Source organism: Lagopus leucura, unplaced genomic scaffold (genome assembly GCF_019238085.1).
Source record: "Lagopus leucura isolate 7727_CA_CO unplaced genomic scaffold, USGS_WTPT01 Super-Scaffold_73, whole genome shotgun sequence".
NCBI classification, from domain to species: domain Eukaryota; kingdom Metazoa; phylum Chordata; class Aves; order Galliformes; family Phasianidae; genus Lagopus; species Lagopus leucura.
Genome location: NW_024962252.1, coordinates 67,508,441 through 67,535,378, shown reverse-complemented (window position 1 = coordinate 67,535,378; position 26,938 = coordinate 67,508,441). Strand labels below are relative to the sequence as shown.

Genomic DNA, 26,938 nt, shown 5'->3' with positions numbered 1-26,938 from the left:
GTTATTCCTTTTATTTTCATATAAATTAACATTCTAAAAAAAATTGAAATAGAAACACTAAATACAGTATTGCACATAGTGATCTTTGTTAGATGATTATTATTTCATTTAGTATAATTACATACTGTAGGTACTGAAGGGAACAGGAAGGCTACAAATGAAAACATGCTACTGTATTCTTGCACTTAGGAGCAAAGTTAAGAGGAAAAGACTACTGTTTACATAAATACAAACATGGATTTGAATCAGTGCCATTAAAATAGCTTTATTTTTTAAAGTTTTTTTTTTTTTCCATAAGTTAGTTGTAACAACAAATAATCTCTTCTCACTCCCCCAAATAGTAATGTTACTCCTGTCAACACAAAGTTTTAGAACTCCATTCTCAGTAATTTATATCCCTGACAGAAATTATTACGACTACAGAATTTCAAATATGTTTGTCAGCAACAGGAGACTTACTTTTCACATAGTGAAAAAAAAAACATCTTTTCTAGTGCTTGGTATAAGTGAAGAATAACAGATTCCTGAGGTCATATTTCACACTTCTTTTATGACACTTGTATAGTATAGTAGCTTCTAGACAGGTAGGAATGTCTGATGATGTGCTAGATTAGACAGGGAATAACGCACCCCCGCAGGTTAGACTTCATTTGCTTTTTACTCCAGTGTCTTTCAGGCAAGCAGGGCTGAATGAAGCATGTGCCTCCAACTCAGTATTAAACTCTGGTTGCTTTCAGGAAAAGCGAGCCTTGAAAGCAGAACGTTATCAATCAGGCAGATTGTTTTGGTGCTATTTAATCATGACTGGAGGAAAGAGTTGTTATTGGTTGAACAGATCAAGGCTGATATAATCAATTCTAGATTGCAAACAGAAATAAAGCATGTGTCATAGATTTCAATCATTAATCTAGCAAGGGACACAGAAAGCCTGGAGGAAAACCCTGCAACTATGCTAAGTGTGAAATTAATGTCAATTAGTTGGTAGTCTGTGTCTGTCACTAGAATTGGCTACTGTTTTTCATAAATGTCAGTCCCCATGTGCATATTTAACGGCTCTCTAAAGGAGTTTTAAAGTAACTGTGAAGCTAATTCCAAAAGAGAAGTCATGTACATGTGGCCAAAAGCCTGTGTGACTTTATCAGCAGTTAAATCTATACTATGCTTTCTAAAGTTCATGTAAAATTATTAGCTGCTCTATATGTTAACAAACTATAACAGCCAAATCTCTCTCATATTCTCTCTATAGTACTTCTGTGCTTTTCTGTATTGTTTTGCTCCCTGCCTCCCCCCCCCCCCCCTTTTTTTTTTTTTTTTAAATGCTGGATTTCTGACCCCCATTACCACCTGGCATTCACTATCTGGCACAAGATGAAGTAAAAGTCATAAAAGTATGTTGCCTTATCGATTTTAAACATTAGTTACAGTAAACATCTTGTTCCACAAATATTTAGCCATGGAGGGCAACCAAACAAGTTGGGAAAGCATTGATTATACTGTATAAGCAGCACTTAACGATTCAAAATACAAACTACATATGCCAACATGAAACAGATACAAACAATTCACTAGGAGTAACATTTCTTTCCCTAATATAAGCGCACTGTCATGAAGTATCTGCTTTAGACAGATGTTGCCAGTAGGAATGGAAATGTTTTACTTTATCAAGTAGTACTCTTATGAAGTTCAACTTAATACAATTTTCAGCATGTTCAGAACTGATGCAGATACTGTTTTTATGCATGCTGACTTGGCCTATTTGTAGCATACCATACACTTTATAAAATATCATCTTTGAGTGGTAAAGGAGATACTGAATACAGGGAAGGTGTTTCAAGTCAATATCTAGTCTATTGCTGGGCACTCCATTAAAGTGTTTACACTCATTCATGAATGTACATTAACACATCAATTGGTGGAAAACGCCAGAGAACAAAAAGCAAATTCAAAGGGTCCAGAAAGCAAATGATCAGGATGATGTAATTTCCTTCCCCCTCACACCCCACCCACAGACATGTTGAGTTTTGGTAACCATGTAACAATGGCTTTTGTTTTTCTTCTGTCAGATTTTCATACTTATCTTGGCTTTCTGAAAAATAATAAACATGCAAATGAAGAAAATTCAGCAAGATGATGAATTCACATGTGTAAAGCACACAAATGCATAGGTTAACGTTAAATTATACATACTCTAGAACTAAATTCACAAGTAATATTCCTTCAAAACCAGAACTGAAGTAAATTGCAGTAAACTTGTGAAATAATTTATTTACATTCCTTTTCTCTGTCAAATTTTCAGTATCATTGGAAATCTATGCAGCGCCAAATAAACCAAGATCCTAGTACTGAGATATACCTCTAAGTCTCATAATAATGAATTGACAAGACTACCATCGTTACACTTACTTTCAGAACAGACAAAGCACAGTATTATCTTTTCCAAGAGCTGCTATTTTAAAGAAAATCAGATCAGTGAAACAGAAGCTACTAGTACCTGACACAGTGATCCAATTTGCAAAACGCATGCTATTCTGAACCTTCTTTACATATTGTAACTTTAGAAAAGAGTAATTTGAGGCTGAATAAGCTTGAAGACTCTAATTGTTTTTTCTCCCATCTAGGTGTCTCCCACACTAAGACTGTGATGCAGATATTGGCAGGATAGAGCAATAACACATTACTTTTGCTTGTTCTACATCTCTTTTATGGAGTAACATTAACAGACAACATTCAAGTTGCTTAATCTAGCACCTCTTAAAGAAATAATAACCAAACAGAACAAGAAGTATATCAAGAGTAAGATGTCTATAGAAGAAAAGGAGAAAAAGATAGAATGAACAATGGTAAAAGAAGTATAGCTACAATTTTTACTTACAATTCCAGAGTCATGTTTTGGTCTTATATTGTAGAGTGATTTCCCCTTTTTCTGTCTGCAGACTTCTTCTGCCTCTTTAACTCTGAAACAAGACACAATTTATAAGCATTCCTCTAGACCAAAATGATTTCTGAAGACAGCACAGTATATAACTTAAAAAATTTAAGTCTAAAGATGCAAATGGACAACTTTATTCCCTATGTCTTCATTAATAGGCTCTACAAAACAGCAATTGCACTTGGCTGTTCTTGCCATACCACCACGCTCTGGTACTTAAAAGATCAGGCATAATCAATGGCATATTAGATGCTAGTTACAAAAATAATCAGTATTTACGATAGTTTAATATTGAAATCTAGCAGGATTTAAAGTAGCTTGGTAGACATGAAGACCAGCCTTCAGAACATTCAAGCCAAATAATGCTATGAAAATTACTTTTCACAATTATTTTTAAATCTGTATTCAACCGGTCGTGACCTCAGTACCTCAACTGCAGTTTAAAAAAAAAAAAAAAAAAGCCTCTCACCAAATTTCCTTCCCCCTTTAACCTGATGTTGTTTGTATTTAAAGTGACAAAGCAGCTCAATTTACATTTCCAGTCTTTGCTCTCTAGCTCTTTAAATAAAAATGTTCACTGAAAAATTTCAGTATTGTTCTTAAAAACCATCTGGTTTACAAACAACGTAGTGCACATCACTTTTCTCTCCACATTTGAGAGTGAGCAGCAAAGCATGCATGAAAGCACTTGGGTGCAAAGAGAGGAGCAGGTTCCAGATGTGAGGGTGTCATACATGAGTGTTTCATGACTTGGTAAACGGTACCAAATTAGGGCTTATGAAATACCACAAAATGCTACATTGTTGATGAGATAAATGTCCTTTTAGTCATCCAGATAGGGAACAAGCCCCAGAAGACAGAAGTCAGCATTCAGACTGGGAGTCTGCCAAAATCAGGCTGGTAGGCTCAACAGCACACTATAAAATGTTTCTCAAACATTTTTACTCATTTTGGAGATCAGTCTTACAAACACACATGGTTACTGAAACACTAATGCAGATTTAAGTTATGAATACTCTGAGCTTCAAAGACTTACATAAACCCTTTCTTTATGATGGCATTAAATGGTGTGAGATGTGTAATTTTTATTTTTTATGAGAGATGAGACCATTATTTATAAATAGGAAAGTAGAAAATAAGAACGTAAATCCTATATTGGTTTGCTCTTGCCAACAGTATAGACTTTGGATAGCACTTACTCCACTTTTTCATCATTATCCAACAACGAAAAATAACCAACAGTAAAATGATATTGAAGAAATGATATATCTTTGGCTGGTTCCTTGCGGTTCATCTCCAGACCACTTGCATGTCTGCTATTTCACTGAGGCTACACAGGGCAGTGTGAGAATCAGACTTCATGTTGTTATTATTTTAAAATATTTTTTGTGTGTGTGGTAAGGGCCAGATTTTTCAAAATATGACTCCAGCTGGGTCTGCTAAGCACATTACAAAAACTGCCTTTGCATTCATCTCTCCTTCATCTAGATTCACCAAACACACCTCATTCTTCTCCTAAGTTTCAAATTCTTACTTTCAAAATTTAATTTAAACTTCAGTTCTTTTCTAGCAGGCTGCTCTCTTCATTTGATAATGGTATATTGTATTAAGGGAGGAAGACCTTAACTTCCACAGGTAGAAGAAAAAATAAAAGGCTTTAAGACCTGTTATTTTCAAGTTGTAACATTCTGGTCCTGACTGCAAGTCAGTCAGATTGTCGCAGCATAATGTAGAACGGAAATGTCAAATGACAAGTAATTCACCATCAAAATGTATTTAAATAGATTGAATAAAAGCGACAGCCAGAGTATGGTGACAGTTTTAAATAGAAGCTTATAGGAATTACACAGGATGCAATGAAAGTCAAAGACTTTTTCTTTCCCTTAAAACACCACCTTTTCTTCTGATTCATTTCTACATACATCTGAATAAGAGCATTTGTAACACTAATCTTCTCATGATCTTTTCAAAACAGTCAGACACATTCGAAGCTATAAAAAACCACTCACAGAAATAAAAAAGCTCACATATCATATTGTTTCCTCTTTTTGAAATACAGCTATAACTGACTCCCATCACTGGTAGGCATAACTTAAATAAGAAAATGAAATGTTACTTGGGGTTAAATTAGTATCAAATCCCGGGGAACGCAGAAGCACTACCAAAGTTATCATTGCTTTATAGAAGCAACGTAATATATGCAGGTATTCAAACTATTCATCATGCAAGCGACAGCATGTGAAATATACAAAAATATTTACTAAACCAGTTCACACAGATCCAGATGTTACTCTCAGGAAATATCAGGGAATCTCTAGTTCCAGTCTTTGTTGCATTAACAAAGAACAGATTGCTCACTGCTTGCCTAACACACCAGCTCATAAGATGGCTTGGCTTCCCCTCTAGGTTTAATGTTCATTCAAAACAAGAACCCTTGTATGGACTGGAACTTGTGATAATACAGTGACGAGTTATTTTCTGGAAAGCAAGTCCTATTGAGTGCCATTGTCAGTATAACATCTCTAAATCTGCTGGTTGTTTTTAGAATTAATAGATGTTTGTAGAAATGCTGCCTTGCCTTGAAAGAACAAAACATAACAATGCCAGCTAGTGAAAGAGATGGTCTTAATTTTTCTGTTACTTAAACTGCACTTGAAAAAAAAAAAAAAAAGAAAAGACCAACAGCCTTAAAGCTTGTGCTACCCATTTTTCCAAAATTATGTAAGAGGCCCTAGTCTCTCAAGTATAGCTGCAGAACTGAAGTTTTTGGGAGTCTTTATGAAATTCCTTGTAGTTTATGTATATTTATTTATCACAGTGGGAATGGAGAAGATGAAAAGCATTATCCCCTAATACACTTCAGACAAAGCTGAAAGCTAGCAGCCACTCGGTTCCAGTTCCAACCATATCACTGACTCATTGTGTGGGTTTGGGATAGTTCACTGCCTCCTGGCCCTGATCCTGCATGAAGATTCAAGTGGTTGGATAAAGCCTCACTGAAACCAATATGATCTATAGATATACTTCCTCAGCAAAAAATGTCATTAGAAATGTAAATGTAGCACAATAAAGTCTTATTTTCAGGAAGCTAGATTATGACTAAGTAAAAACTAGAAGGGCATAAAACTGTACATATTTAAAGATATAATATATATCTAAATTCTAAGAAGTCAACACACTGGTGAAACATAGAGACAATTATTAGCCTTCTACAGCACTGTGAAGCAGCTGCAGTGTGCATATATTTTCCAAAGCCTGACCATTGAACTAAACTATGATTTTATTGAATTTAACCCAAATCCTTCTAAAAGAGCAAAAGGACTTGTTTTGATGTTAATATCAAGATCATTTAAACTGCAAGAAGTGTTGCCTTTTGAGATAAGGACAATTATCTCAATTCAGTTGGAAAATAATATTTAATTGCCATTGGCAATTAAAAAAATATACATTAGATATTCTGTCCTGCTCCTGAAAGATTCTTCATCTTCTCATAGATAAAATCTACAACATTTAGGCAAAACCACCTTGCTTCTGTCAACTCAAGACAGGTTAAGACCTGGTTATCACTATGGTAAATTCCTACATATCATCACAGCATCCTTAACATTGGGAAATACATCTAAGATCATTTAGTCCAACTGTCTACCTACCACCAGTACTGCCCACTGAGCCATGTACCTATGTATTACATCTACGTGTATCTTGAACACCTCCAGGGATGGTGACTCCATCTCCACAGGCAGCTTGTTCCACTGCCTGACCACTTTTTGTGAGAAGATTTACCTAATATCCAATCTGAATCTCCCCTGGCACAACTTAAGGCCATTATCTCTTGTCTTGTTGCTTTTACCCAGAAGAAGAGACCCCTGCCTTGCCACAGCCTCCTTTCAAGTAATTGTAGAGAGCAGTAACGTCATCTTGCTCTGAACTTTTCTGTACTACTTCCCCCTGACTTCAGCAGAACTATTGTCAATATGGAGATGCAAGGTAGTCCAAGACAAAGAGGTACAAAAATTGCAATAACTTAAGTTGTAATATTAGGAAGACTGGCTTAAATATTCAACAATGGTCAATTGTTATGGCTTCATGAAAATGTTAACAGATCTCTTTCAATTTTGGCAAGAGGGCAGGTAACGTTTGGGGAATACAACACAAGCGCTATGAATCTGTGAGCCTCCCAACAGTCACAAAGAGGGAAGAAGTACTCAGTGTAGACAGTGACATACTTAACAGGATCCAGGCCAAAGTGACACTGCTGTTCTGCCTCTGTAGACAACAAAGCACTCAAAATGTTTGAAAAAGTTAACAAGACAGTCCTAGAATGAGAATTCAATTGTCAAGACCTTGTTTTCCCTGAGGGAAGCCATGGAAAGAAGAGTCTGAGGAAGTTGGGTGCTTCTCTGTGCCTGAGAGAATATGACTCCTAGGCAAAGGCAGGCAAGTGCATAGATTGATATATTGTTTTGAAGACCTGTTTCTAGTTAAAACAGTTGCATGCAACTAATACTTTCGGTGATAGAGGTAATTTGGTCACTTTGTGGAATCACTGCTCTCAAGTGCAACTAAGTACTCTGAAGTGGAACAGCAACTCCAGGCAAGTTCTGAGATAGGGTGAGAGAAAGAAGTGCTAAGGGAGTCTAACAGGGTCAGGTTGGAGATTAGGTTCATGATCAAGATAATCAAGGACATTAACAGGCACCCTAGGGTAAGGCGGGTGTCACAGAAGCCAGCTGCCAGAATTCAAGAAGCACTTGGAAAAAGCTTTCAGCCATAAGATTTGAATTTTGAGTAGTCCTGTGTGGATTCACGAGTTGGAGTTGATGATACCTGTGGGTCCTTTCCAACTCAGAATATTCTACAATTCTATGAAAAGGCACATGGCATGCTCTTGGAGAAGCCAGGTGGCGCAGTTAAAGTGTGATAGGAATTGTTCACATTGTTTGCAGTGTGCTAAGATGCTTCTGCATGGCTGACGCTCTAATTATCTAATTTCATACTTCTCAGCTTTTCCAACTCACTTGCTTTCAATAAACTGATGGTTTCATTTGCTATCAAACCCTGTCCCAGATCACGTCAATTTTGGCTTAAAGGGAGCATATTTTTTCAATAGGAAAGATAGCATCAGCACTACACCTTTGGCATTTTTGGCATGCTGTTTCTGTTCCCAAGACATTTTTGTTTTTGCCTTTATAAGGACACAGTCATACAAAACTAATCTTCTCAGTCAAACAGAGTTGCTTAATTCCTTATAGCAATCTGAAGAGCAGAGTTATTAGCAGTTATTAGATTTAACATCAAGTCCAACGCAGATTCTATAAGTGCACACTAAGAGTGCTCATAATGGTTATCTGGACAAACACATGTTCCATAAGGTTAATTAAATTGAGTTAAGATGTTTCTTTCGTTATTTCAGAAAGCACTGCTTTCTGAACAGCCCCAACAAGAATAAAGTATGTAGGGAATATAAAATATAAGTAAGCAATCCTTGGCTTAGTTAAAAGTACAAGTGAATGAATAGGTAATTACTCACTGAGTCCAACAATTAGTGTCTCAAATTCTACTACATATAAAGATTCAGAGTCTAATAAGCATTGCCTGTAACAAAAGAAATAGCTTCTTCTTTCCATCATAGTAAAAGTACCCTTAACTTCCTTCTACCTCATATTCATTGTAAGACAAACATACACAAATTGATTAAGTTTAAAGACAATCTATGAGACAAACAGATAATGAGTTACACTTTGGCAGGTATGCAGGAAAAAAGAACCAGACATCCCTACAAAACCAAAAGACAGACTAGCTATATCTACTTTCTAGACCAAAAGCCAGCCTGGTTACAATCTTATCAAGCCTCAGAGAATTTCTATCATCATTCAGTCCACTGAGAAGGGCAGCCGCTTTCCTAACAATGAACATAAATAATTTTGACTGAAGTATCTGTAACAGATTCATTTCTTACTGGCTCCATTTAGGCTTAGTAGCCTTACAGTTCACTAGCAAGTGCTAAGACATGACAAATGTAAGCACAGTGAGAAGGCTGGAATGTTATATGCCTTAGATACTGGAGCTGCTCACAAAAACTTCCACGATAAACTCAGACATATATTACTTTTACAGCTTGAAAATGTATTTCATGAAACCCAAAATAATTTTTTCTACAAATATACTGTACTTTGTAACATACAGCAAAGCTGAGACTAATATTCTTTATGTTCCTAGTGCTTTTTATCAGATGAATAAAATGTGTTTTGCACATCAAAATATTTTATGTAGGTTAGTTTGGGGTAGAGATAACATGCTTATAATAATAACAATACCTTTACAAATAATTTAAAAAAACTCCACAAAAATATCAAGTATTAGATGCCCTTAAGATATCAAGAGTAGAAAGCTTTAAAGCTGTGTTTTTGGAAAACTATTCCAGAGCAACTGGCGTAAGTTTTATTCCTTGTTCAGTTACTAAACTATAGTTACAAACTATAGTGAAATGATTTTTTTTTTGTTGTTAAGGAATTTCTCTTTTGTGAAAAAAAAACAGTGACTGTTGAGAAAAAATACAATTCTCAACATAAAAGTGCAGTAAAAAATGTAGAGCTTTTACTTTCACGCCAATAGGATTGAAGTGATGACACAGATATGATTCAGTAACTGACTGCAAAGACTTTATACAGATAAGAAGCACATTTTAATGTACCTGGTGCCATCAAACTGACTGATGAAACCTAACTTCTCCTACATACAAAGAGATTATGAATTAGTCTATCTTGACATCTCTGCCAGCTCCTAGCATGGTTACTGCAAAGACCATGAGGTAGACAATAGCTGGTTAAAAAAAATGCAGTGATTAATCATAGTTTGACTCAGAGGACAAGGAAAAGCAGATTAAAATGTTTTAATCTGGCCACTTAACATAGAGACTAACCTGTAGCAGGACCTGGAATACAATTCCTCTTAGATCAGTAGTGTAGAATAGACTTTGGGGAATACAACTAAGGTATTCTTCCATGTGTATCATATCACGCTAGCCTAAAATGAAGCTGTGAGCCCAACTGAATTGAACATGAGACCTTCAAATTTGCAGTCTTGATGCAATCCACAACAAAACTCACAATGCTCTAAAGTCAAGAAGAACTGCTTTGTAAAGACGATTTTTTTCTAATATGGCTTGTTAGGGATGAAAAAATTACAGAAACTTCTTAATTCTTGGAAGAGAACTATTCTGTTCTATGCTGTAAATAATAAAAAAAAAAATTAAATATTTTAAAAAATAAAATAATATTTTGGGTGATTTCTTTCTCATCTGTGTTAATACACACAGATGCTCATAGATATATATTTTAACTCAACAGTGTATTAAAATCCATGTTCTAAAGATGATAGTTTTAACATTAAAGGAAATTTCACTTGAAAATATAACAGCACAAAAGAACCAACCAACAAAAACCTGTTAAGGATGGCTATAATTGTAATAAATGCACAACAGAGTGCCATCAGAATCGTATATATTTTTTTCTCAAAGTGGCCAGTATTTCAGACTATACCTGGCCACCTTCAGGAAAGTTTAGGTAATCACTTTCCTCCAGACTTTGCATATGAAAATTGAGTGTTCTAAGAAAATTTAGTCATCACTTCTGTTGTTTTTCTTGGAAATGAAACCAGTTTGCTCTCAAAAAAGCTGGCTGCATTATGACTATTTGATTGAGAAATTCAACAGGAAATGACAAGGGAAAAGGATAAGACGAAACATGAGGTAAAACTGGTGACTGAAAGAGTAAGCAAAAGAAAGGAAAACAAACCTGGAAGTGAATGGAAATGCGAAGCCATGTGTTTGCTCTAAAACACCATGAAGCAGTAAATGGTGTTAAAAAGAAAAAGTGCAATGTTTAGGAAAAAAAAATGAGAAAATTCTTTGTGAACAGATAATGCAGAGAAGGAGACTATCTTAAAGTGGCTGTGGGGATATACCCCATGCAGATGAACAACTACATTGAATTAACTGGGGCACATACAATTAGGTTGCTTCAAAAGTAATGCTTCCTATTTAATTCCACAAAAACTACACCAAATACAAAGAGCATGATAACATTATTTGCTGGAGCAAATTCTCAGCTGCAAGAAGATTTTTTTAAAACATCACTATTAGCTATGCATTTTCATTAGCAGTGAACAAGAGTCTGCCTGTTGTGCTCATAAAAACCTGCAACAGCAGAGGTGAATCACTGTTTCACAGCTGCTATGGTAGAGTCACTGCAGTACAAGAAAATATGAGAAATGAATGAATAGAAGAGATCATTGGGAAAAACAACAACAACAACAACCAGCAAAGTTAACAGAAATCATCTGCAGAGTCACGGAATTAGAGATGTACAGTGCAGAACGTGGGAAAATAAGAGGCCTCCAACGTTTTTGTATCAGGTGAGAATACTCACATCATAATTATATACTGACCTCACAATGACTGCTACAAAGCAAATCTCTTCCAGAAAATATTTTTTTTCTCTATAGTATGCCTTGTACTCATGGCCATAAGACATGCACGCAGCCATGCACTTACATTTAATGGATATTTTCATTATGACAATTATTATCACTATTTTGGCAAACTTTCTCAGTAAGAAAGCCATCTAACTTGTGTAGCTGGATAAGTTAGTGACAAATGCTATTGATTCATAGAACCTTTCAATATGTTAGCATACCTCAAACGCCAATGTAATGATCACTTTGCCTGGGAAAGAAAACAACAAGTATTGAAAATATTGCACCTCCTGTCAAAAATTCTATTTAAAATTTCTAGTGGTGCAATTTTTTTTATTAATCTTCAGGTATACATTGGGCTGCTTTGTTTGTTTGTTTTTATTTTTTTATTTTTTTAAATAAAATTTTCATTCTCTCCTTTAAGAAACAGTAAAAAGAGTTACAAAATTTGAAAAGATCACCATAGGGTAGGAACCGTGATATCACCATTTGGCTATATCCTAAACTGTCACAACCAATCTGACATGAGAGCCAAGAAGAGAGAAGGCAAACTTCACTATGAGATGATAATTTGTCTCTTTTTATGTACAAAATACTAAAATGCAATACAGTGTGCCACCATGCCACCTCCACATCAGATAAATCAGTGAGGCTGATGAAAAGATCTTCTGCTAAATATTTGGTGGTATTCTAGAATCTGATGAAAGTCATAACACTTAGCAGAGATTGGAGACTTGGATTTTTTTTTTTAATACTAGACCTTTTACTTTGTTCAAACTTAGAATTCATATACACTGATTGGCTTATAGCTACAAAGAAACTTATCAAAGACTTTTAAATATCCTTCATTTAACTTTTTTTTAAGCAATTTTTGCCAGAGATCCAGATAGATAAACTCTCAAAAATATTTTTTCAGTTATCTAAGCAATGCTAAAAATGAGACTCACTGCTATCCTTCCCTAAACAAAAGGCCTGATGTTTCAATTGAAAAATAGACAAATTGCCAGAAGTGCACAAGGAAGAAACAGAAATATTGAAATATTGAGCAACCTCTCTCAGTTGGAAAGCAAACTGCCTCTATTTGAAGCACTGCCTCAAAGGACTCTTCCTAGCTTCTATCTTTCATGTGTTCTTCTTCTTTCAAGTACATATTTCTATGTCTGTAATTTTCCACAATACTTTTTGATCAGAAACTCTTTCAATCAAGTTAAAATTTTGAAATACTCCTAAAAACTGAAGATTATTTTAATTGTTCAAAGACGCGACCTACATTCAGTTTTGACACTGTAAAACAAAGTCTAGCAGTTTGCAGCCCAGTTGATTAAACATCAATAAAGAGAGTGATATTAAAGTCTTAAGTCCAAGAAAAGCATTTGCTTACTAACATCGTGACTGGAGCTTTTAGATGACACCACAACACAAGCCAAGCAATATGTGACTCCACTAAACATACTCCACATTTCCATCCACTTTCCTGTTGCATTGTAATTCCATATATATTTTCCTACTCTTTTCTTCGATCTCCACATTTCTTTGCAAGTACGTTTTCCCATGTCCCCAGATTTCTCATTCTCAAGTCTGACTAACTGGTTCCTATTATAAGTGTTAACAAAATATCCCTTAAATTACTCTGAGGACCGTTGCTTGTGCTATGGGATTTAATGCCCTCCTCCGCAAGCAGAAGTGGCAGCTTACCAATATGTTCCTCACTGTGCAACGTACAGAGATATCCAATGCCAGACTTTAAATTGCTCAACAGCAAGTTTTAAATCATCCTGCTGAGGAGTCTGTAGGGAGACATACCAGTCTTTCTGCAGGGGGAGATCAATGAGCTGTGGAGACATGCTGGCCAGGAATCTCCCTTTCATCTAGATATACACAGTGTGACACACCAGGTGCCAGCTTAACTGCTATTCTTACGGGAATGGGCAACTTTAACATTTGAGAAACTAGGGCTTTTTTTTGCCTTTTTTTTTTTTTTCTTGAACGTATAGATTATTTTTAATGCGTCAAAGATTTATTGTGGCAGTTAAAAGGTTGAATAAAGCTAGCCAAAGGAAATTCTCAAACTTAGTGTGATGCAAGATGCAACTTAGAGAATTTTACCATCATCTTGGTCTGGCCTATGAACTGTCCTCTGCTGGCTTCACTGAGACAGTTTGTCCTCTGTTCAGTGTCATGCCTTCTCATAAAGGCAAGAGCCAAACTGAGCCTATGAAAAATATTTACCTCTTTCACATACTTAAAAGGTGCTTACACCTGCTCAATACCACCCCTACCTCCTCCACCCATTTTTTTCCTTTTGCCTAGAAACATGACTTTAATTCTCCCTATATTTGCAAGCTTGCACAGGGTGTCTGGAACAACAAACAATCTGAAGAAACTTAGTATCACTTAGGGCAGGAGTGAACAAACAAGTGTCAGTATTCCATTTGTGTGCAGAGAAAATAAAGATACAGCTGTGGCTCTGCAAAAATGCTTCTGCATCTTCCTAGTAAGGTCTGAATCTAAGGTTTACTAATATTAACCTTCGACAGCAATGCAATGAAATATTTTTTATTTTTTTCTTCTGATTTCATGTAAACATAAAAGTTCTTAGAGGACTGACTACTTCTGACTACTTTTTTTTTTTTTTTTTTATACTACTGGGAGTGTGGGTGGGCCAGGGTGTGTTCCCCATCCATAAAGAAAAGATAGGTTACAGTCCTAAAAACAACTCATTGCTGCCTACAGAAAATTGTATTTTTTAAGAAATTCTATTTTTAGTTATTATTGATTTGCAAACTTTATTTTTGATTGGCATGTACAGCAGCTATTTTGTTTGTTTGTTAATTGATCATTGCTTTTCAAGATTTTCTTTTGCAGTGATTTAAAAGGTGTTGCCTCATGAACTCTTGTACTTGTTAAGTCATAGGAAGAGTTCTAGGAAAGTGGTAGGGTCTGGGCCTGAAGGACTTTGCTCAACACCAAGAAAAATGAAAATACCTCTTGCTCCAGTGCTTCACTGTAATAATGCATTTAATGTTGAATATCTCAGAAATACAAAGAAAACAAGAAAAAAAGGAAATAAAGATAATTTAATAAGAAAAGAGTTACCATATTAACTTCGACAGTTTGCATGAGACACCCGCTGTCTCTACAGGAGAAAAAAATATGCATTTCAAGTATGGTAGTATAATCCCTTAAGAGTTTTCCTAAGAAGGTAAGACTTTTGTACAGGTGTCACTGTAGCTATGCATTATCTAAAAATAAATATTCAAGGGTCAATTTACCTCATACCTTAGGCTGTGCAGAAACTAAAATATATGTACAGATTAGGAGAATGCTGAACAGTTGTTCTTTTCTGCAACAACACTGAAAAGGAATTAATGTGTATGTCAACTCTTTACTTTCTTTTTATCACACATAGAGTGCAAAGTATACTGTCGGATAGTATTTAAGAGTTTTCAGAATACAAACACAAAAGCATAGCCTATCAGTGTCGCACTAAAAATACAGTGAAAAGACAACAAGACCAATATTTAAAAATATGCAACAAATCAGGCCCTGTTTGTCTTATGTTGGTAACTGAGAAAGAAGTTATATTACTTTTACCATTTTCATTCAAAAGGATACATCTTTAGGATAAACAGCACCAGAATTTCTATCTAAATTTTTTAGAAGGTTACAGATAGCTCGGATAACAATTTTGCTAAGAATATTCTATAGCTTTGACTACAGTGTGACCACAAAAAAAAAACACCCAAAAGTATGTTTAGGAAAACCTTTTGGCAGATGTATGCTTCCACTGTAATTTTCAGGTGCATTTTTTTCTTTTTATTGCTACTGTATTTAACAGTTTATCACATGATTTTCTCAACCGTTTTTTTCCAGTTCTGCTTTATTTCAACTGACAGAATTGAGTGAAAGCAGTAGAAAATTTTGGAAAAAATATTTTGTTTTTAACCTCATGCCATTTCTCTTATTTTTCTTCATCTTGGAAAGAAACGTGAAGTCTAACACTTAAGTGTTTATCTTTTGCACATTAATGCCTAGCAAATCAATATACAAGTTAAAATGTTGACTGAAAGGTGTTTAAAATAAGAATTGTCTGGCTGCTTTCTTTAAAGTACATGTAACAGTACATATAACAGTAACAGAAAGTAACACCACCTTAGGAAATATCATATGAGAAGCCTTTGCAAAAATCATTTTAAAACAATGTGAGTCATATCTGTAGAGACTAAATACAGAACAATCACTATTAACATGTAAATCCTTTCCCTACGCAGAAACCATGCCTAAACTATTCTAGAGACACAGCAAAAAGGTTTATTAAACTAGAGTGATTGGAGAAGAGGGAAAAAAAGAAAAAAGAAGATTAACCCCAAAAAAGGAAATAAAATGAATTTTTATATTTTATAAATTATGGTCATGACATATTATGCAGCCTAGCGAATAATTGCTTCAGCAGCTAAATGCCTGTGTAGGAAACTGAAGATAGGATTTAACTGCCAACTCCATTCTCAAGAAACATACTTAATTACTTAATTTCAAGGCTGACAGTCAGTAAAATGAAATATATCCCCAGATTGCTGTATGGTGTACAGTACAGTATAACATTCTCATCATCCTCTTGATATAGGAACAGAATCCATCTTTTTTAACTGTAAGACTATTCATTCCAAATTGTGTCCACTTATACTAACTATGGTGTACATGACATTGATCATATCGGTGCCTAAGGAAAGCTATCAATAACTTCCAAAGCCAGTAATGTGATGTCTGTGACATTTATACAGGGTGCATTCTGTTAAGAAAAAAGACCTATTCTTGTTAAGTTACCTACACACGAACTGATATCAATCATTTACAGAACCTAAAGCTTCAGTCCTGCTAATGTGAAGGCACAGCAGTAGCTTCATTATCTGTACACTGAGATCACTCAAGTTGCTAACAAATGCAGTATCATGTAAGACTGTCTACAGTTGTTGCGTTTGTGTTTAAATTGTCCTTTTATAGCATATATTACTTTTTTAAAAACTGATTAATTTGTGGCATTATCTTTATATACAAAGAAGGATCACAATGTAATATTTCATGGAGATGAGAGCAAACTTCATAGCTCTTTAAATACATGGAACAGACAGGGTGGCTAATTTTTCAAAACTATGTTTATATTTCTTTATGTCAGTTATGCTACATGGACATATGATCACAAGGCTGTGATTTACAATATTAATTTGACTTTTCTCTTAAGGTGGGGTCAAAGTGACTTTTTCTTCCCTCCTCTGCTTTTCCTCCATTTTCTCCAATTTAATTGGACAAATATTTACAATATTTCATGTCTCAATGCCTCGACTTGTTTTCAGGAAATATGTGAATGGGAAATCTTTTATCAATTTTCAAACCTGAAAGAAGTCTCCTATTGCTTGGATTCACAGAGGCATAGAGGTTACCTGGTGGTCTACCAAAACCATCAGTTAACAGACTTGAAAAACTTTATCACAAATTGATATTATTGTCCTATTCAAAAATTATGATTATAAGGAAAAAAAGTTGTTACGAAAAAAAAAAGAAGTGAGAATGTCCCTGTGATAATAAAGAAGTGATGGCGACTGGTTTCATGTGATTGCTCCCAATAACATTCCCTGAGAAAAGCCTTTGAACAAAGAAACAAACTTACCTTTCTTGAAGAATAAGTTTGTTTTCTTTCTTCCAGAAGTCTTTGAAGTCAGAACTGAATTCATGCCAAATATTGAAGAAAGAATGCGGGGATACCTCTTTCTCTCCCATTTTTGGTTTCATACAGAAATAGGCTGCAGTTTCCAAAAAGCTGTCAAAGAAAGAAAGAAAGAAAAACAAAAATGACAAATGTCTCACTAACTACAGGTGCAGAATTTTTTCCCAACTTAAAACTGACGCAACATTTAATTGTTCTGGGTAGCAGATCTAAAATACAAAAACAACACTTCTTAGATCTTCATACACAGATAGTTACATAAATATGATTCTTCAGATAAATGGGGTCTGGCATTTATCATACTGTTTTTGAGGAAAGGATTTTCCATTTCAAAAGCTGAAATTAATGCACTTTGCAGAGCCCTGCAAATCCAGATATCCACACTTACCTAAATACTGCTTTTCTGTTGCATTTAAAGTAGAAAGATTTTCAAAACAGTGGCAACATCTATAAGAACTTTGTTTTCGGCCTTTTCAAGTTCTATTAAATCTACACTGTGATAAAATTAGATAGGTATTTTAGATGTGAGCATATACAAAAAGAAATTCACATCTGTGCAATGAAAACCTGAAACCTGTGCAATGAGAACCAAATATGCTCCTGTTGAGTATCTCATTCTGCAAGAATGATCTGACATTTGCCTCTGAACAAGGCAAAAGCAAAGCAGCAAACTGGAGATCTCTTGTTAGAACTGCTGCTGAAGTTGAAGGTTACATTTGTAACACCCATTAAGAGCTATGACTGCAGTGAAATTTAACAGATTTCTGATTTCAATTGCTTCTACTTACTTCAAATTTAAGAATATGCAGAAAATTTTGAAACAATTAATTCAAAAACTAATTGCTTAATTAGTATTCCATTTCATTTTTGATGTAACGTTCTGTAAATACTGGAGCCTTCAAGAACATACTTCTCACCCGAAGCTCAAAACAGACGTTTTATAAATTTCATGAAAAATTCTATGGAAAGCTGTCTCTAGAAATATAATCCTAGATAACTTGCTCACTGACCTATTACTGTCCCATGACCTCTATGAAAAGTTTCTGTGGCAAAAGAAGTTAAAATATAAAGCTACGACCTGAAAAATAACAACAGAATGAAAGGAATCAAATGATGAGCAGCCCTCCTAAAACAGGAAAACAAGACAAAGTAAAGCTCACATTGTCAGGAGTACACTGTAAAAAACAACAAAAAAACAAACAGGAAACAAAAAACAACAATCAAAAGCAAATATAATACACTAAGAAACTCGTCTAACATTACCAGCACTAACATTTACTTTTTGGAGACCTGTTGGTAAGCCAGTGTTTGTTGGTTTTTTTTTGTTGTTGTTGTTTTGCCTTTTTTTGTTTTCGTTTTTCTTCCAGTGAGGACTACTTATGAAGTGATACAACCTTATGCATGTATACACCTATGGTTAACTGCTGTCACTTCATTTCTAGGCACATACACTGAATAGAAATGCTCAGGCAGGTTGCTTGCCTCCCTGAAAGTTTGTTTTAGAGGTAAGAGAGATACGCTGCTCATAAAATGTGGAACAGCAGCAGCATAGCTGGCTGTCACTGTTAACATGTCACGCCTTCCTAATGCCTGTTAACAATGAACAAGGTAGCAGCTGCAACACAGAAAAACCGCATGGCACATGTCACAGTGAATCAAATAATTTTTCTATACGTTCAGATCAAACAATCAAGATAGTTACTCTCTATATATTTACTGGCTGGAGAGGTCTCCTCTTATTTACTAGCTGGCAGTCTCTCAGAGCACACTTAGAAGGCATATGGAAAACTGCTTGTTATATATTTGATGCTGCAATTTTTGTGCTACGAGACAGAGTAGCATAATTCACACAGGAAAGAGAAAGCAAATAAAGTGAATCAAAATGCATCAAATGAAACATGCACAGCAATAAAACCTCACTATTACCATGCGCTGTAAATATCTGATTTGGAAATGTTTACATATGTCAAACCAATTATATCTAAAAGCTGATAACAGGAGGGGACACACATTTCAAAAACAAAGAGACATTGGGATGACATTGCCATAATCCTAAGAACATATATCCTTCAGATTTCACAGGTGGCAAATGCATTTTCTCTTGTGCTTTTCTGTGGGCAGCCCCACAAAATTTTGGACAAAATTTTAAAGGACAAATTTTCCTGTTTATCCTTTAGCAGATTTTGAAACAAAACATCTGTAAATATCAACAGCGTTCCTGTCCATGCAAGCATTTTGAATCAAGCAATGAACTACGGTTTGGAAGGCTTGCGTTCCTATATTCAAATCAATTTCTGCAATTTCTAGCTTTAGAACACTCATCTGACCTCTTTGGATTTCATTTCACACCTCTGTGAAAAATGAAACATGTATTGCCCAAACAGGTATTGCAAAGCTTGCTTAGCATCCATTTCTCAAGTGAACAGGTTCTTAGTTTTCTTTTAAGACATTTGCTAAGAGTACAGAAAAGAATGTGCATTAGGGAAGAGAAAGCAGTCATGGAAGAAGGAAGGGAGGGCATGCAAGTTATTTTCAGGGATTAAAAGAGGTAAAGGAGGTCAGCAGCTTTACTTCAAATAGTGTAACTTTGAAAGCCTGATTAAAAGTAAGACAGTGATGTTCACACCACTGTTTTATCTTGACATAGCAAAAGCAGAATTTCTTAAACAAATTTCAAACTGGTTTTCATATTTCACATGCTAATCTTGAAGGATGAATAAATAAAATGTCTCAAAACATTGGAGGAGTTGCTCATCCCTGACAAATTTGTTTGCCTAATTTCCTCGGTTAAACTGCGTAACTCAGAAAAAAAGTCATTGTATATTAAGATGACTGAACTCATCACTTTGTCACATGTGGAAATCTGATGAACGATTAACTGTACTTTTTTTGTGCATTCCCTTGAGTACAACTGTGAGACTATGCAAATTCATTTACTGTTTGGAGAGAAGAAAGTAAAGGATGCTCTAATAGCCAATGTCATTCACACTGTAAATAGCTTATCAACAGCATTTCTAGATTAAGCTCATCCATTAGGAGTATTTTAAGAATGGCTATGGATTATTTACCATTTCCTTTTGAAGTCAATAAGGAATCTATACTTTATATGATGATTCAGATTCACTTGTATTGTATGTGAATCTGAATGCGATGCATTTGTTGACAGATTTTTTCATTCTCTAGATCAGTTTGCAGTGGGACAAGCAGAAGGGAAAAAAAAAGAGACAAGAGTTGCCAAAAAAAAAACCCAAACAAAAAACCCACGAAACATAAATCAATAATACTAAGCAAAAGACCTTAGCTTAAGTTAGACAGGCTCCTGAGACCAAACAAAAAAATAAACCATGTGCAAGAGTACCTATTTGACTGTGTGCTTAAAAGCAGAAAAAAATGTTTCTGCAATTCTTCCATACATGTTTTTGTTTTTTTTTTTTTTGCTTTGTTTTGTTTTGTTTTTAAATACAGATTACATACTTTGCTTGAAGTTTAAATCTGAATGTTCTGTACAAATTGAGTTTGATTTTTATAAATTGCTAATGATCATTTACACACATTTGATGTTAAGAACAGATTAGTCTTACTGCTGGTACTGTGCTAGTTTTGTAAAGTGGTACATTTCAGAAGCAGTTCTGAACCATGTAGGAGTCGCAGAACATTCAAACATATCTGCAGGTGATTTCATTTGCTATATATGGAAGCCAGGTGTGTGCGCTCAATCATTTCTCAGAAAAGCTAATGTATATTCCAGTTGGATGAAAGCCATAGGTCAATTTTTAACTAAGAATAGTCTACCAAAAGAAAGAAGGTTAAAAAGACAAAAGACTATTCATACATCTTACTAAATTAAATCTAATGAGTTGTATAGGGAAGAGGAGAGCAATATATAGGTAGTAATAGGTTCTCCTCAGAAAAATCAACTGTGCAAATTTTTGTACTCATTTTATAAATATTAAAAGGTTATATATGTGTTTTCCTTGTGTTTTAAACAGCTGAAAGCATGAATGAGAATTAAGTCTTATGACAGAATACAGAGGAATTCAAAGTCACACAAAATTATATGATAAACAGAACTGTCACCCTGGCTATCAAGAAAGTAAAAGCTTATGAGAAAACTTAGCACAAAGAGCATCTTAAGAAACTTCTCATCTTCTATTGATTGAGGGCCCCCCCTGCATAACAAATAAGTCTAGGACACTTTCTTCATTTACTTGTTCATAATACCATTGCCTTTACCCAGTGCTGTCCCTTGTTCTACGTGATTAAGTGTGAAAAAAAGAAAAAAAAAAATATAGGATCATTCAAAATAGTTAGTAATTAAGTGTTGGTAACGATTTTTTTTTTAAAGGATGAAAAAAGATATCTTTCATATATTAAAGAAGTTGAGATAATATGCTAGCTTAAGGCAACTGCCTGAGTCATTAATCTCTTATTCCTTTTGCCAATTCATATTCTGTAACTACAGATTTTGTAATATTGTTCCACAGAAAATAAAGGTCTCAAGAGACTTTTTCCTTTCCTCTAAAAAAAATCTGCCAAGCATTTGCAATGTTTTGAATGCTAAGTCATCTGCCTCATCTCGTGTCTCTTGCCTCCTATAATTTCATGTTGAACGAAAGAGTGCTTCAGTATTCCAACTAGATGAAAATTAACAGCTTCAACAGTAACAAAAATATTCATCTACCTTTGAGATTTTTTTCCACCCCAACACATCATATAAAAACAGGAAAGTTTGTGAGTACCATGAATGTACAACTTACATATTTTCTACTGTCATACATTGAATGTGTCAGACCCAGTAACTGAACAGGACTTATTCTACAAGTTATTAAATTCAACAAGTATTAACAATATCATCCATACTTAAAATGAGTATTTCAGGAAAACTTTTTTCTTTTTTTCCATCTTTGATGAACACAGAAGCACATCATGCAAAATAACGTGGACACAACTAATTCAGACTACGGGTTTTTTTGGAAGGTCAATCTGAACAAAGATATTTTTAAAAAATTCTCTACATGAATTATTAAATCTGAATTATGGTATATTAGTTGGGCATGATGATGAGTCTTGCAAAATCAATGTTTGTTACTTCTGAGAACGTCATATCATCAGGAGTCACAGATAACACTAAATAACTGAAAGCATTACTTGAGATTTTTCTTATTTATTTTTCTTCCTATTCACATTATTTTTTAAAGCATCAGACAACAACATGATCCCTCTACATGTTTTTATTTGCTCTGATGTAAGGGATCCTTCAGTGATTTAGCAATACCACCTTTTAACTTAGATTGCATAGAATTAGGTGTTAAATTATGAGGCAGGCAGGATGAAACAATTTTAGCAAAGAGAAAATTTTTGATGATAAAAAAATACTGTTTGAAAAGCTCTTCGGCACAGTCTAATTCAGTCTCAATCCACCTAAAACTCAAAGGTCAAGAAATATAGATTTGAATAGATGAATTGAAATCATGTATCAGAAACAGAGGAGCTTTATTTCCCTTTTGTCCTTGATAATTATAATCTACCAGCCATTCAGAGAAAAAAGTAAATATTTTTAGCATTTAATGCACTTTTAAACTGCATGTTATTTGCATTTTCCCAGGTGTACCAGTCCTAGTTGAAACCCACTATAAAATGCATACAATGGTTATCTTTCTTAGAGTTCAATGCTTTTTAATTTTGTTAGTGTGGATATCATGTACTCAGCTCAGCTGTTATATAGACACATGACAGCTCTGTGCTTAACTGACCATATATAACATGGGCATGCATAGAACAACATCACATAACTGTGTTCACTGGTAAACTAGGCCCAGTAACACATCCAAGAGAAAACTTTTTCTCTCTTAAAAAGACTAACATATGAGTTTCAAACATATTAAATAACCCTTGGCTAGCTGAGCTTTAGGAAAAAATAAGGTGCTAGTAGATTTAGAATAGAGAGGTAAAATGAAATTCAACAGCAGTGATCTAAGACAATCTGCTAGCTTTGTTGCAGTATGAAACAGTTAAACACCTTCCATTGAAGTCCACCTTGTCTCCAGATGTTTCTATTTCACTATTGTGTAAAATACTTTGTTTTTGTGTTTTTTTTTCCTTTCCCATTTATTGATGTCATTCTCATCTTTTTATGAATCTGCAGCCTCTAGGGTATAGAGGAGGAATATGACCAGAATTATCTTACAGAGTAAGTAATTTGACTTAAAAGTAGATTTTTAAAAAAATTAGAAACCACACAGATGCTTTACCAGATTCTCTGTACATTCTAAGAATATGATCCAATATAGATTATAATTTATACACATGCATTTCCAAAAACATGCATTATAAACATAACTGAAATGAAGTTACAGGTCTAATTAAGAGTACTGTCATGAGCTCTTTCCATTTTTTTGCTCAAATCAAACTTTCAGTTTCTATTGTTTGAATATTATAGAATAAAAATGTTCTGAAATACTTGACTATTCTAGAACCTCCTACCATTTTAAACATTTGCTTCTATAGTTTCAGCTTTAGCCCTTTCTGATTGCTTACTTTGAACTGCCACTCTAAGAGTGTTCTTCGTTAATTCAATGTACAAGAGCTCTCTCCCTTTGAGACTTATGAATAGAGGCTCCCCTAATATCACCAAGAGCATTCAGAACTTTGAAAGGAAGAAATTTAGCCTTTGGAGAAGATGGAAACATTCACAGACTTTCATATTCTTTGAGTGAATTACAAAAAAGGTCACATGAATATAAATTGAAAAATATCAAAATTTGGGTTGATGAAGTGTCAGATGGAAAAGGTCCGTACACATGTTTTTAAAAGACAGGCCTTTATCTTTGTTATCTTTGAGCTCCTAACTTATCCCAATATATTTCCTGCATAGCAATAACAGTATCTTTGCTTAGACACAGAGAGAAAAACAAGCAGCATTTTATATAGGGATGAAATTTCAATGAAAATGTGGCAACCACTGGGATTGATTGAGAGATTACCATAACCATATTGCTCTGGATATGTGAATCATACATTCACATATTAAAATAAAGCCACATAAAGCATATCCCTTTGGCCCAATTACTCAACTCCAGAAGAGCTATTCCCATCCCTTCCAAAGATTACATGATGTTTCTGGTGATCATTGCACTAGCTATTTTTCTTTCGAATAGGAAGGAACTTTTCTCTCATCAGCAGACTGACTGAAGTAGAACTATCTTCCAGGCAACAGGAAAGAAAAGGAGCAGGTGCAAGCAATCATATGAGAAGCATTCATTTAAGAAGTGCAGAAGGGATCTTGTTCACTAAAGCATTTTCTGAACCTGGTTTAAGACATCTTCAAAAAGAGGAAGAAAAAAAAGAAATAAGGCAAGACCGAGGAACAAACAGAAGAACAGAGGCAAAACATCTTTCTAGTTACTTAATCTCCACATATAAGAAGCTCAGTAATGTTTCAGTGGAGGCTGAGGCCAGCTCTGAACTGTGGTAGTGCTGATGGGAGTGTTCCATCAGCTGGAAAGCATTAAGGAAGGAATGACCTATATTGAATAAGTTGTTACTGGATAGTTCCCAGACAAGTTAATACAATTGTGACCTAATTAAACCAAATCCCTTATGTTCTGCTTTTCCATTTGCACATACATGACAACAGCTGTATGATACAATAATACTTAAAGTAAACTTTAAAATACAGCAAAAAATAAGGCAACCATTGTGGTGGGAAATCAAGAAGAAAGAAGTAAAAACAGAAGTTGGTATCTACATAAGTCACAGTCACTGCAAATGTTAACACTATACCATAAAGGACTTAGGAACAATCTAACTAAACAACTCAAATGGACCACATGATGACAGAAAAAGCCTACTGAACATAACTGTAAACTGAAGCACAATGGAAATGCATTGGAGCAAATCTCACACATTTTACTTCAGCTGTAACAGCTCAAAACACGTATCTTGAATATTTGAAGACAACACAGTGAAACCACCTCCTAGATATAGAGTTTAGACAAAAAGAACATCAAATTTAAACAGTCATTTCTGCATTTTTCTGTAAATTTTAATAGCGGTGAAATTTTATAAATTATTATTTTTAATTCTGCATTTAATTTTACAGCACCCACATTTGGCATGAAAAGATCTCCACTATTTAAACATCATTATCAGAGTGGTACTTAACTGTATTATCAATGTTACCTGTTTGTGTAACTGTCTTTGCATCTTAAACTAATTATTCTTTTATTATAAGATCTAAGAATATCCCCGATATTAACTGCAGAACCAATTGCATAATATATTCTGCTGAATATTAGCTCTCTGAATTGTACATCAGTTTGCTAAAAGCTATGGTACCATTTATTCATACTAGTGTTGAATGCTATTAAAAGGAAACTAATTAAAAACCATTAAAATGATTTAAGCAAGAGCGTCAACATAAAAGACAGTGCTCTTGTACAAAAAAAAAAAAAAATCTATCATGCAAGTAGTTAAGAACTTGCACTCATTTAGAAAATATTTTTTTGGAAAGAATGAAAATCAGGGAATGATCAAATACCAGTGCTTCAGAAGAATCTCTTTGACATAAAACTGTTGGTTATGTTTCCATTACTGCATATTTACAGGCTCTGATATTCTGTCAGAGACAGGATACTAAAATAGAATGATCCAATCTGTTTAGCTGTCTGTAAGCTTCTGCTATACACATTTCCTTTGCTCACTGAGTATTTACTTTGTGCTGAAATGTATTACCATGAGCAATTCAAGTCCACACACTAGGAGCCACACAGCGAGAAAAGAGACCTACCAGGAAAGGAACCAACAAAAGACAAATGGCAAAATAGCAGTGAAAGATGGAGTCCAACAGCATATTCTTGCCTTTCAGTTAGAAGTGCAGGGTTACTTTTTTTGTTGATGTAAGTTGTTTTTTTTTTTTTTTTTTTTTTAAACTTAATATCTCTCTCCATTCAGAACTTTTCACCACTTTATTTCAATCGTTAACTCAATTTTCACTTCAACTTTACCATTTGTTTTTGGAAAAAAAATCCAAACCATTGTGTGGAAGGCACCGATGCAGTAAGAACTTTTACTGTTTTTAAGGATTAGCAGAATTAGGTGCTACATTTCTAGGTGTTGCTTTTTAGCAGTGCCATTGTACCATAGTATCTGCTATTTCTTTAAGTGTCATCAGCTTGTCAGATCACAAGCAAAGCTTTGTTCCTCCTCCATTCCAATGTTCAGTGAAGCCACTGGATATCTGTGAAGAGTGTGGTTTCAGGAGTACTTTTTTTCCTCCAGAGAATTTAAAGGTAAATATTTATCTTTAAAATTAATGTCATTTGTTGCTATAACAAGAAAGCAACAAAACACTGCGAGATGGATTATTACAAGTTTCGAAAACAGAAGATGTGTCTGGGAGACAGCACTCTAGAAGCACTTTAAAGCCCAGAGATCACTGGAATGTGCAAGTAATGTGAGCAAATTATAAAATAAACCAAATAAAAATATACTGACATGGGAAGATGAGTGTTCTGCACTCAGCCATACAGATCTGCATTTCCCCAGTTGATATTTAAAAGGAAGTAAATCCTATTTGACTTTTTGTAAAACAAATACATACTATCAGAATGCACTGAGATTTACTAAAAACAGGTTAAATTCTTAGATTTGTTAAAGTCAGTGACGTACACAAAGCCATAATAGCAAGCAGCACGTTTGTGTATCCAGACTTCACTATTTATCATAGCAGGAAAATAACGTGGAGTGTTTCACCCAAAAAATCAAGTCAACATCTGAGACTGTTTTGTCTTAGTGAACTGTTATCACTTCAT

General features: G+C 34.6%; 1 protein-coding gene across 3 annotated transcripts in view; it reads right to left on the bottom strand.

Moving 5' to 3' along the window:
• Positions 1–1,324: 1,324 nt before the first annotated feature.
• Positions 1,325–26,938, bottom strand: part of FMN2 (formin 2) — a 144,184-nt gene continuing 118,570 nt past the window's right edge. For all 3 annotated transcript variants that reach the window (XM_042891123.1, XM_042891142.1, XM_042891134.1), the window contains 3 exons: positions 17,070–17,219; positions 2,873–2,954; positions 1,325–2,086 (listed from right to left, as the gene is read on the bottom strand). In XM_042891123.1, coding sequence (XP_042747057.1) covers positions 2,060–2,086; positions 2,873–2,954; positions 17,070–17,219 — 259 coding nt within the window. In that variant the 3' untranslated portion in view covers positions 1,325–2,059. The remainder of the gene's footprint in view (positions 2,087–2,872; positions 2,955–17,069; positions 17,220–26,938) is intronic.